Here is a 13,230-nt window from a genome sequence, read left to right on the forward strand (position 1 = left end):
ATGCAACATCTGCCATAGAAAGATATTAATTCTGAGGGGTAGTTTGCAGCCCAGATTTTCTTACCCCCATGCTAGACACGCCCTCAAAAGTAATAAAGTTGTACAATGATTTGGTGGTAAATCTTCTTGATTTATCCAAAGCCCAACTCACTTCATCTTCACTATCATTAAACTGGATATCTTGCAGCCTATGCATCAACTCCTTCCAATGAACCATATCATTTTCGATAAAACTTCTTTGAATCTAAACCCCCACTCACTATGGATCCAGCAATCAGACATAGAAGCATTTGGCTCAGCACACAGGTCAAAGGATAACTTTTAGAGGAGTTTCTCCCAACCACATGTCCCTCCAGAAAGAAATTTTGTTACCTTTATTCACTTTATAGATGGCTCCCCATTGAAATAAGTGTTTCACCTTATGTAAACCCTTCTAGAATTGAGAAGAATCTCTCTATCTGAAGGTGAAAAAGTTATCATTTGACATGTATTTGTCTCTGAGGAGTTTATACCATATGTCCTCAGATCCGAGCAAACCTTCTAAATCCATTTTGACAAGCAAGCATTCATTCATAACCGAAGTGTTTAAAATGCCAAGATCACCATAGTCTTTAGGCCTGCATATAGCTTCCCATTTCGCCATATGATATTTGTTCACATCCTCAGCCACCCTCCAAAAGAATCTTGATTTGATAGTGTCCATTTTGCTATAGATCTCTCTAGGTAGGAGGTAAAACCCTATGGTATACATGGGTAAATTGGTTAAGCAAGAATTCGTCAAGGTCAGTTTACCCCCTTAAGTCAGGTTTTTGCCCTTTTATGGGTTTGATCTCTTGATCATTTTTGTTAGGACATCAAATGAGGCAACAATTACTAACTGATGGTCAGAAACAGGAATTCCCAGGTATTTCATAGGGAGTTCTCTCAGTTTGCAGTTGAGCATATTTATCACCCTTTCCTGATCAACCTGCTCCATTCCAAATGCAAAGATCTTATTTTTATGGAAATTAATTTTAAGGCTAGATAACCATTCAAAGCAATATAGCATGATCATAAGATCGAAAATAGAACTGTCAGAATCTTCAATCATGAGGATTGTATCATTAGCATATTAAATGTGGGTGATCCCTCCTGGAATCAGGTAGCCTACAACTCCCTTAGCAGCCCCTTAGTTGTTGATTTGTACATCAAAGCACTCAAAACATCTGCTGCAATGTTAAAAAGCAGGGGGATAAAGGATCACCCTGTCTTAACCCCTGGTAGGTTCTAAAATATGGCTCCCTTTAGCCATTATTATTTATGCAAACTCTGTCCCTCCCCCCTAACAGATTGCATAATCCACTGTACCCACATAGGAGGGAATCCTTTCCCCTCCATGACTTCTTTCAGAAAACTTTATTTTATCTTGTCATAAACCTTTTCAGAGTATATTTTCATTAACAGTCCTTACTGTCTTGTTCTTCTTAACTCATGTATTACTTCATAAAGAATCACTACACCATCCAAAATGTTTCTACCTTTGATAAAAATTATTTGGCTTGGACCAATAACCTCCTTTACTACTGGGGTCAGCCTATTATTAAAGACCTTGGTAAAACCTTTGTAATCTATATTGAGGAGGCAAAAAAGCCTATATTGCTTGATGGTGTTGACCTCCTTTGTCTTATGGGCCAATGTTATAACCCCATAATTGATTCTTTTTAGGTCCAACCTCCCTCCATGGAGATCATTGAACATGTCAAAGATGTCTCCCTTGACACAATTCCACTTATACAAAGAAGTAGTGAAATCATTGGGGTCTGGGACAGAATCTTCTTTCATATCCCTAAAGGCCTTCTGAATCTCTTGAGTAGAGAAGGGTTGAATTAGACTATCTTTCGCTTCATGTGGTAGCCCGTTATGATTGTCCCATAAAGCATCATCTAACCTCAAGCCATATCTAGAGACAGACCCAAACAAGGTTTTATAGATGTCATAAATATGCCCCCTAATTTGATATTTATAGGTGATCTGACCTTGATCAGTTTTCATTGACATGATTAGATTCTTCCTCCTTTTTCTATTGGCTAGTAGATGAAAAAATCTTGTGTTGTCACCCTCTTTGACCAAGGTCTTTCTACACTTCTGTTTCCAGAAAATCTTCTCCATAGAGAGAATTTTCTCAAAGTTTTCTTCTAGCTTGTATCTATTTTTCCAATCCACCATATCTAACCCTTTAGAGTCAGCTTTACCATCGAGCACAGCAAGTTGAGCCAACAATTCATAACATTGCAATAAATTTTTTGGTAGTCATAGAACACTTGGTAAAATTAAAAAAAAGGTAAAATGATCATGGAGAGATAGCAAGGGAGATGACCATGGAGGTATTATACGGATAAATAGCATGGTAGTTTCTATAATATTAGGCAGCTTGTTAGAGGATGATATAGACAACTGCATACCTGCCCACAATAATATCCAGTGCTGGTCAGGGTAGTAGTTACGATCTATACATTGCAAAGACTGCGTTTAATATGGAATTAAGGAGGAAGAAACAGTCTATTCTTACTGAATTGACCAAACATGTTGCGCATTATTATAGAATTTGCCTAAGGCAGAAGTCCATAAGACTTGCTGGGCAGTTGGCTTAGCTTGTTCGAAAATTCGTAGCGTGAGCAATGACACCAAGATGTCGCACACGCTGCAACTTTCATCCATCATCCATCGATCATGAAAGGAAAAGGGGAAAAGCAGCGACAAGGCCATGTCTACTTGAAGTTGCAATCGCAGCTTTTTAGCCTTTGTAAAGCATCCAAAGATTTAGGGTTTGATTGATTGCTTACCACACGTTATCATACTTAACTTTCATAGTGGTTTTAGGAATAAGAAAGTTTGATGCGCTAAAAATCAGGCTAGAAACCATGATTTTTTTAAAACTTGATTAGATTGAGCGTTGCATAGACCATAAATATCCACCAAAAACAGGAACGAAAGAAGACCATACATAAACACCAATATATATGTATCCCGCTGACGTAATTGAAGCCGCAGCCGGACCTACTTTTGGATTATTGTTTTCATATATGAATGACTGAATGAGATGTGATCTGTTGCAGGTCCAGAAGATGTATAGTTGGTTCAGAGACTAACTAATGATTGGATATTACAAGTTATAACACAGGCACGAGTATGGCGTGATGTGTGGGAGGCCATGGCAATCTATTTGACGAGCATGCACAAGATGCGTCCTCCGCCATGCTCAGCTCAGCAGCCACATTTTGTACTGCGAGTTGGGCACTCGGCAGCCAGCTAGAGACAACACGATGTTCACGCCCTTCATCCATTCATCACGCGCAATCTATATATAGTGCCATCTATATATATCTCCATGATTCCTGACGAGAAAAGCACTAGTCTTCCTCAGCCGACTTGCATGGGCTGCGGCCGGCGGTGGCGTCGTGTTTGCGGCCAGTCGTGCACTGCAGACAGAGGGACGAAGAAATAATATTTCCAATCGCAGGGCCGCGCCGGCCGCCACTACACAACGGGGAGCCAGCCAATGCGTTGCCGCGGATTTCATTCCATTCACCGCGCAATATCTTCTTCACATATGAACAATGTTCTAAGCCTAGCTGTTTTTTCTTGGATTGATTCCCTCCCCTAGTCGATCTCTTCTTCAGTCCTTATTTTGTTTCTGCTGCTTTCTTCTCTTTGTATAGCTTTTTCCCTTTTATTTATTTTGTTTATATCTATATTTCTATATAATTCATCAATTATAATTGATCAGAGCGATCTTCACCGTTCACTCGAGTTGATCAAACGGTCACCGTATAAAGTTATATCATATTTATCTTTTAAAAAATATATTTAATCTCTCAATATTTATCTTTCATACTAGACGTCCAATATTTGCTCTCCATACATTCTAAAATTACATTTAATTTTCTATTATTTGACTTCCGATTGATTCTATATGTATAACAAGTGACAGTTACTTAGTTAATAAAAAGTAACACACTAGGGGTTTTCCCTATGGTGCAACCTCAAAAAAGATTATTCTTTTTTTCATACACCTATTTTTGTTTGTTTTTTTCAGGCTTATGGTTATGAGCCATTAGATAGGCATCCAACGGCTCACGACATTTCTTCAACCTCCCTTCCACCTCCGCCTGCATGCAACTTTCTTCAACCGACGCCTCCCACCAGCTCGCTCCCCCGCCTCCCATCCACCTCCATCCGTCTTCGACAACGGCCCTGCAGCCAGATCCACGGTCGTCGTCCCTCCCTCACTAATGAATCGTTTTCATACTACTCTGGCTCACCGACCATCCTCTGTCGCTAAATTCGATAATGATGAAAAGTCCAAAATTCCCAAACCCCTAACCCGAACCCGTCTGCTGACCGGAGGTGTGCTAAAAAAAAATCTTCTTCACCTGCTCGCCTGGCTCGTCAAACACAAACCCAATTTGTTGCTCAGAGTCCGTGTCCCGCGAGCGCGTGTCCAGACGTACCACGGGAGTAGGTAAAGTGGCCAGTCACCCCACTCACCAACCTCCAACCCGACCCGGCGCGCCTGTATAAATAAGCAGCGCGACCCGCGACATGTAGAGACTTGGCAGAGACCAGCGGCATCCACCACGACCGTCTCGCTTTCGTTTCTTCCACCACCACCCAAGAGAAAGAACTCGAGAGGTCCACGTACGGTTCGTAGCCGCGGAAGCAACCATGTGGGTGACGTCGATGCCGCAGGTGTGGGACGAGGAGGGTGCCGCCAAGGGCGGCGTGGTGACGCCCGCGCCGGCCGCCGCGATGCTGGGCTCGCTCGCGGGATGGCTGTCCCGCACCGTGCAGCCGCAGCCGCCCGCGCCCAGGGTGTGCGGCACCGAGGGCGGCCCGCCCGTGACGGCGCCCAGGCTCCGGCTGCGCGACGGCCGGCACCTGGCCTACTGCGAGAGCGGCGTGCCCAAGGACAAGGCGCGCTTCAAGGTCGTCTTCTCGCACGGGTTCACCGGCTCCCGCGAAGACAGCGTCCGAGCCTCGCAGGTACGCCGCTCTCGCCTGCTCTTACTGCTGCAGAGATGCATGCATCTTGGTGCGTGCATGCCGGCCCGTTTATTTCTTGCCATCGTTTCTGATCACGCCAAGTAAATTGATGCCAATACACGGATGGAAATTAATGCTTGTTCTCGCGTCTTTTTTTGTTCTTGCGTGCAATTTAAGCAGAAAAAATGCAAAGAAAACTAGGCACGCCTCCAAAAACTTTTGATAGTTACGGTAGGTAGTGATCACGTACCCATGTGAACCATGATTAGCGTGTGGTCAGGCTACCTTAGCTGAGAATTTTCGGGCGAGAGGAGCGGCTGTCGGTGTTGAAAGGCGAAAGGAAGGAAAAGTCGGGTATGGATGAGCTGGTGTGCAGCTTAGACTTGGAAGAAGGAATTGTTTGTTAGGTGAAGCGGCGTTTTCATTCTCTGAGCTGCCTAATTATCGGCGACGCTTCCTTGGCTTCACAAAGTCGTTGATGGTTGGTAGGTCGCAGGTACCGTTAGTTTGGAAGATGGAACAGCGGGGAAAAAGTCTATTTAATTCTTTTTTAATGCAGAAAGAAAAAAGATAAATCGTTTTATAGGACCGACTGGAGTTCTGTACCAGTTGCGTGCTTGTCATCATGGTTAAAAAACCGTCGGTAACCACCCAAAAATCACGGTTACCGACCTTCTCGGTCCGGTCCGGTTTCAGAAACCGAACGGTAACCGAAATTTGAATTCAAAAAATTCGAAAAAAAAAAATTTAAAAAAATCTTAATAAAAACTAGACACAATTCTAAGACCTTTTGTGAAAATGTTTTTCAAAAATAATGTCGTTTGCATCATATTCTATAGGGAGAAAGTTTAAAAAAAATGAAAAAAATTGAAGCGTGCGGCTCAGTTATTAACTCACGTTAAGGAAAAGTGTAACATGCAAACACATATTTTTCTTGTATAAAACGTATTTTAAGAGAATCTTTAAAATTGATTTCACTTTATTTAGAGTTTTATTAAATTCTCTGTGATTTTTACAAAGTTCACAAGCATAAAGTGAATATGTTAAGAAACATCACTGTAATTAACTTTTTCATGTCTACTATTATTTTTTCTACGTAAATCATAGTTAAATAAGCTAATGAAAGTAGTTTCACTAATTTTTGAGGTGTGATGGGTCAGTTATGAATTAATCTAGTCGCAACACATTTACACAATCATGCATGTTACAATAACTAATTCATGAGTTCATGTATTTTTAAAAGACATTGTATTTTTAAAAGACATAGGATCATGTAAGAAGACTAACAAAATTAGTTTCATGATTTTTGGATTAGCAAAGAGTAAACTATGCATTTAACTTGGTTTAACAAATACAATTTCTCACAGAAAATTTTGAACTTTCTTATGAGTATAAATATTTTTATCATGTAGATCATGTTACAAGGAATCCAACAAAATTTGTTTCACTTGATTTGAAGCTCAGATGAATTAGTTATTGATTTTACAAGGTTGAGCCCTTTTTTGGGTTTTTTTTAACTGCGCTGAAATTCGATAAATCGAGAAAACCGAGCGGTTACCGACCCAAACCGCTCGGTAACCGACCAATTCAAAAATACGAGAAAATCGCTCGGTAACCGACCCAAACCGCTTGGTAACCGACCAAAACCAAGCGGTTACCGAACAGCTAAAATCGCGATTTTTTTTTCAAAATTCAAATTTTGCCAAATAATTTTTCTCCGAATTTCTTTAAATTTTTGACGAGTAACCGCGGTTATCGCGTATTTTCGGTTACCGCCGGAGCTCAATAACCGAGCTCCGGTCGGTAACGTAAACCCTGCTTGTCATTCGAAGCCATAGGATTTTTATTCACAACGGTTGGGACAGATGGAATCTATCATTGACCTTTTGCTTTCACAGCCTCGGCATTCCAGAGTGGCGTGCAGGACATGAGTTTACTACTGACATCTTCCAGATTTAAGCAAGCATACATGCAATTTGTTCACGCATGTGTCACCGTCCGTCTACTCGTACATGTTGCTATCTGGAGTAATGGCCAAATGGCAATTGTGGAGCTGACTGAATTGCCTAAAGCGTCGTGTAGTTTGCTTTGTCTTGGCTCAGAAGTTCGGCCAGATTCACCGGAATAGTCTTTGGTAGGAGTACCATCAGTATTAGGAACTCCTAGTACGCATGCATAGCCACTTTTTTTTTCTTTCCTTTTCCTAAGCAAAGAGTGAAAGTAAATAATATAAGTCCACTTAATGTTCATGTTGCCATATTAGTACCTCCTCATTTCCGATCAGAGGCTCACACTATCCAGTGATGATATGGTCACACTGATACTTACTTAATTCTGGGCGTACCCCTTTATCTAACTCGTAATCGCCACCCCTATTATGCCGTAGAAAAATTGCACTCACAGAGGTCAAAAGGATTTGAAACCGAAACCTTGTGAGTTGGAGTTAGCAAGCCAAGCCAGAACCAACCAACCCTTGAAGCGATGGCCCAACACCTCCTCCCTTCCGGCCGATTTGGAAACATCGGATCAGTTGGACCATTCCGTCGTCCAGCCGGCTCGATCGGTCCAGCACCAGAAGACGTAACGTACGTGCACAGTCCTCCACACGTCCACGGTCTACTGGTAGTACCAAGCTGTCAGCGCCGAGGACACGGAAGTACTGCTGGCCGGTGGTTATCGAAAACAAATTTTATAACATCTATTTTAAGCTAAAAAGACTTTTATCAAATATTATTTTGTATTTAATAGTTAAATTAAAGAATAGAAAAAAAGAATAAATACGTGTCATCGTAAAAAGATGACCTTTTATAAAACCAAATCATATAAAATTTTGCTTCCGTGATCACTCCACCTACTCCGCCCGTATTCCCTGGAATGCAGATCCTGTAAGTCAGATGTGTGCAGTAATTTATGAAAAAGGATACGGTTATCTACAGGTGTGTACTGTACAAGAGGTTTGGTGTTTATAAAACTGCTGTATCATCCTACCTCTCGCTGAGATCCAGTAGTGAAGTCACCGTCACTTCATTCCGCTTCCCCTCATCTCTCATATGAGCTGTAAGCTGCCAAGATCTGCGGAGAAAATGGTAGCAGCTCCACGGCAACCGAGGCCGGATCGGACGTCACGTTTTCTAAGCCGGAGACACCGCACGAATTAATTACTGCAGCCCAGAGACACAGACACTTCGGTTTCTTTCTCTTCTTTCTTCTACTCTCTTGGAGTCGGCGTCTTGGAGCCCCGCCACCAAGGCCCAGCTCGGCGCGGGGCAATGGAGCTGCTAGCCAAGGCGCCCGTGCTGAGCTGCGGCGGGAAGAGGGGAGGCGGAGGCGCGGCGGGGTTGCCCATGGGCCCGCTCGTGGGCGCGCTGGGCAGGTGCATCTTCAGGGCCGTGCCGCCGCCGTCCGCGCCAAGGGTCTGCGGGACGCCGGGGGGCCCGCCGGTGACGGCGCCGAGGGTGCGGCTCAGGGACGGGCGGCACCTGGCGTACGCGGAGTCGGGGGTGCGGAAGGAGGACGCGCGGTTCAGGGTCGTCCTCTCCCACGGGTTCACCGGCTCCCGCCTCGACACCCTCCGCGCCGCGCCGGTTAGTTTTGGGCATTGGGGCCATTCCTTTGCTATTTTTTTGAGCAAATTTTAGGTCCAGTTTCCCTGTTGCCTTCGAGGATGGTGAGCGCGCGATTGAATCGATTCTTTTCGGTGCATGGAATGTGGAATCGGCAATCTCCATTGAAAAGTTCGTGGCTTTTTTTCTGTTACTGAATCTTGTGCCGTGTTCGTCGCCAGTTCGTGGGATAAATTACCTACATTGTATATGTGCTGGACTGATTGCAGTATCCAATGTCTAGGGCAATTCACCTCTTCAATATTAGATCAGGTGGATGCATTTTGGTCCCTTCTCTCAACTGCGGAACTTTGCCTTTGACCAGAGGCACACCGCATAGCCACTAAAAATACCAGGATGAATATTGCCACGCTTTTTATGAGAACAACTGCCATAGCAACTTGGCGTCTCTTAGCTCGCCATCTTTTCAAGTCAAGATGCAACGTTCATTGATATGCATGCCCAGCATGTGTTGATTGTTTTTCTTGGGGGAAATACAGCTTGTTTCAGCAGGTGGATAATCGCCACGAATTCTGTCGGTGGGAAGAAATTGCATTTATAGGCTAGCTAAGCAAAATAGTCAAGAAAACGGTTTGATCGCAGAGAAAGCGAAGTCCAAGCGAACCGAACCACCTTAAGGTCTGATGATTAACCAATCCTGTGCGCAGACATCCCAACTTGTGACTTTATCTTCTTGACCTTGAAAGATGAACAAGTCAACCGATTACGTTTTCTCTCAATTTGTCAATAAGATGTGTTCTTTTTCTACAAAGTCCTAGTTACAACTCAAACCTGTGAGTAACTTTGAATTATTGCGTATAATTCGCAGACCCACATTCTGCGTTCATTTTGCATCTATCAAATGAATTCGGTTCCCCTTATTGTAAGAAATGGATCGGATAATCTAACTGTTTGTTTGAATCTGCTGTGATCTTCAGGAAGTGGCCGAAGAACTGGGCGTGTACATGGTGGGCTTCGATCGCGCAGGATACGGCGAGAGCGACCCAAACCCCAACCGCTCTGTGAAGAGCGCCGCTCTCGACGTCGAGGAACTCGCGGACGCACTGGGGTTGGGCCCCAAGTTCTACGTGATCGGCATCTCCCTTGGCTGCCATGCCGTTTGGGGCGCCCTCAAGTACATCCCCGACAGGTAAGCAATGCAGCGATGGTCACGATGGATCAAACAGTCGGTTTGTTGTGTCAAGAAGAGTGAGTGACAAGTGGAAGTCACTCTGTGCAGGATCGCTGGGGCGGCGATGATGGCGCCGGTGGTGAACTACTGGTGGCCGGGGTTCCCCGCCGACCTGACCGCCGAGGTGTACGCCAAGCAGGAGGTGGGCGACCAGTGGGCGCTGCGCGTGTCACATCACGCCCCCGGCATCCTCCACTGGTGGATGGAGCAGAGCTGGCTCCCCACCTCCACCGTCGTCGCCAACACCACCCACCTGCCCAACGAGCGCGACGCCGAGATCCGCCGCACCCTCACCGCGGACGGCACGCTCCAGAAGGTGATCACCTACTCCGCTCGAGTTACCTGTTCTAGTGCAGTAAGCGCCATTGCTAATTCTGCAGCACCTAACAAAAATGTCGCGATTCTTTACGTACGAGCAGAAGAGGGAGCTGGCGACGCAGCAAGGCATCCACGAGTCGTACTACCGCGACATGATGGTCATGTTCGGGAAGTGGGAGTTCGACCCCATGAGCCTCCCGAAGCCGCCGTGCCCCGTGCATCTGTGGCAGGGCGACGAGGACGGGCTGGTGCCGGTGGTGTTGCAGAGATACCTCGTCAGCCGGCTCAGCTGGGTCAACTACCATGAGCTCCCCCGCACCGGGCACTTCCTGTCGTCGGTGCCCGGGCTGGGGGACACCGTTCTTAGGACCCTTTTCGGTTGAGCATACTAGTCTATCAACCCATGCAGCGCAAGGGCTAGCGATTGTAGAAAACATATGAACAACAAAAGTTCATGTGAATTTCATCGCATATGTTCAATATAATTGCTTTTCTATGGTATATAGATGGTGAGTGGAAAAGTATTGAAAGAGTTGTTAGACATATACTAACTACGTAATGAAAGGTTAAACCTTACATACTTTTTTTTCCTATCCTATGCTTAGTCTCTACCTAGCTACCTTCTCTCATTCTTTCAACACACTAAACCTGTACATGCTTCCTAGTCAGTATCCATCCATGGAAGGCTTCGGTTTTGTTTAGTAATCACCTCCCTGTTTTTTATCCCTCTGGATTTCACCTTCGTGTGTTCTCGGAAAAAGATATTTAGTTTACCTAGCTACTTTACAGCGCTCCATAATACTGATACCGGTTGGTGGAGAGTGTCATATATCTAAGAGTGAATTACATAAAACTAAAAGTATTATGCTATTTATAACAAATTAAGTATTATATCTAGTAACATAAAACTATAAGTATTGTGCACTAATTTCATATAAAATCTGATTTTAATTAGGTTCATCCAAAAAATAGTCTTATGTTTATCTAAAAATCATAGAATATTTTGTACTTGTTCCATAATAATGTGCAACATATTTTAATAGAATTCACCCAACAAGCTAGTGTAGAATTTAAACTATTTTTTTTTATAAAAAAGACTACTTTTATAGCTGCTAACAATTATTATGGTCTCAAATAAAATTCTAAAAATATATAAAAATCACTAATAATATTCTTATATAATTAACTAATTTTTAAAATTATTTCAGTACTATGTTACATGATAAAAAAGTGAGTGCAAAGCAACTTGTGTGTTGCCAAGTTGTTTGGAAGGGTAGACAATGAATTGACCGATAAAGGCTGCATACCTCTGAGATTGGAAGGTTCGCCGTGTTCACCAGATTGGTGCTGAAGCCCAGCGGAGACGGCAGGGGACTCGAGATGATGAAGCACAAGTCACGAATCTACAGGTTTCATGGTGTTCTGAGTTGACTCTACTATCAGTCAACTGGGCGGATGGATCCGATCCTTTTGATAGAGCAAATCAAGGCCGCGTGGGCAGAGCCGCAGCCGGGCCGGCCGATCGTATGAGGTTTATAATGATGCCGAGGCCTGAATCATAACTAAAAACCAAAAAGAATGCACGTAAAAGAATACCTACGCATCATATGAGGCAGAATCTCGTCATCGAATTAGATAGTATAGGGCACCAACCGAGCCCGCTGGAATCTTCGTTGGCGGCCGCAGCAAACAACCAGCCCAGCTCGCGCATTTCTTCCACTTGGACAAAAATCACACACGCCACAGCCAGCTGCACTGCACTGCCGTCCCAAATGGCAACAGCTGTGGCAACTCACACACGCGAGCACGTCCAACGCGAGGCGCCGAACCAACCAGCGCCGCCGTTTCAGCTCGCGACATCCTAAGGGCGACAACGGAAAAGCTGTGTGCTCCTTTCTCCCCTGTCCAACTTGCGAGGCTTCCGACTCTGGGCGCTTTCTCCCCGCCCTCCTCTTCCTTCCTCTGCGCCCCTGCGGTAAACTGCCTTGGGGTGAGGGGGGACGGTGGCACGTGTGCTCCCGTTTGTTAACTTCGCTCCCAATGGTTAAATCATAAAAACTAAAACATTGAGACTCGATGTCCTGCAGGAGTTAGACTCGATAAAGCGTAACAATTCAAGGAGCAAAGCTTGGATGTGAAGTCCAAAAGACCGAAGGGCGTAACGAGGTCTAAAATGAGAAGAGTGTAGCGAGACCCTGAGACAGAGGGGGTGCGACAAGATCCGAAGGACAAATGATCTAGCATAAGTCCTAACACCGAAGGGAGGCAGCGTGAAGCCCTTCGGTAACAGAGCAAAATCTAGCTTAAAGAGTGACCCACGCGTTAGCTGGAATCTAACAATGGTGGCTCAAGGAAGATCACTAGCAGTCTCGGTGAAACGTCCGGTGCGAGACCCCCAAGACATGTGTCAAGATTTCGTTATGTAGGGCAATGTATACAGATAATAATCATAATGCCCTTTGAGATACCTGAAATATTCCCAATTATTAGTAGAAATATTTCTATAGATAAGGAGCAAATATGTAATGACAACATGAGTGATTGAGGTATGCCTATAAATACATCCACTCACTCCATTAAAAATGAGAACGAACTGTTATTATACCAACATCTATTACAATATTTACTGTGTTGCGATCACGATCATAATTCTAATTGTTCAATGAGTCAACGGCCATTAACAGGGCAAAACCAGACAAGATGGTCTTGCTTTTTTCTGTAAGGAAGATATATAGGCATAAAAGCATCGGATATATTACAAGTAACTGTATCTAGACAGTAGAGAAAATAAAAACTTTTGTTATTGATTTATGGAGTGTTTACATGTTTATATATGCTGAATGAACATGATGAAAGAACATGTTTATTGGAGAGACATCTATTTGCAATAAACACAACTCTTGGTAGTTGATAGTGTAATTGATCACATGTTAAACAACTAAAAAATGTCTGTTTACTGGAGGTGTTTATTCGCAACACTCTCATTGATCAATTTGGTCATCCATACACATTACCTAAAAAACTACTCAAAAAATCATGTGAAAATAACTTGATGAGAAATATAATATGGTGATATGTCATTAAAACCCCTTTAAA

At 43.8% G+C, this 13,230-nt stretch overlaps 1 protein-coding gene across 2 annotated transcripts; it reads left to right on the forward strand.

The window, feature by feature from the left end:
* Window positions 1–4,570: 4,570 nt before the first annotated feature.
* On the forward strand, window positions 4,571–10,724 carry LOC133911405 (uncharacterized). Of its 2 annotated transcripts, none has more exons than XM_062353636.1 (4): window positions 4,571–5,022; window positions 9,563–9,774; window positions 9,865–10,132; window positions 10,236–10,724. In XM_062353636.1, exons 1-4 carry the CDS (start codon window positions 4,705–4,707, stop codon window positions 10,515–10,517), a joined length of 1,080 nt encoding a protein of 359 aa, XP_062209620.1. In that variant the 5' UTR covers window positions 4,571–4,704; the 3' UTR covers window positions 10,518–10,724. The 2 variants fall into 2 exon arrangements, with proteins under 2 accessions (XP_062209620.1, XP_062209621.1); XM_062353637.1 differs by lacking the exon at window positions 4,571–5,022 and adding an exon at window positions 7,888–8,606.
* Window positions 10,725–13,230: the final 2,506 nt, after the last annotated feature.

The sequence above is a fragment of the Phragmites australis genome, chromosome 3 (genome assembly GCF_958298935.1).
Source record: "Phragmites australis chromosome 3, lpPhrAust1.1, whole genome shotgun sequence".
Lineage (NCBI taxonomy): Eukaryota > Viridiplantae > Streptophyta > Magnoliopsida > Poales > Poaceae > Phragmites > Phragmites australis.

Bases quoted from the DNA above. Each gene is read 5' to 3' on its own strand.
- LOC133911405 (XM_062353636.1), top strand. From the start codon at position 4,705: ATGTGGGTGACGTCGATGCCGCAGGTGTGGGACGAGGAGGGTGCCGCC. The intron at 5,023-9,562 runs GTACGCCGCTCT...TGTGATCTTCAG, and splicing joins ACAGCGTCCGAGCCTCGCAG to GAAGTGGCCGAAGAACTGGG. The intron at 10,133-10,235 runs GTGATCACCTAC...ACGTACGAGCAG, and splicing joins CGGACGGCACGCTCCAGAAG to AAGAGGGAGCTGGCGACGCA.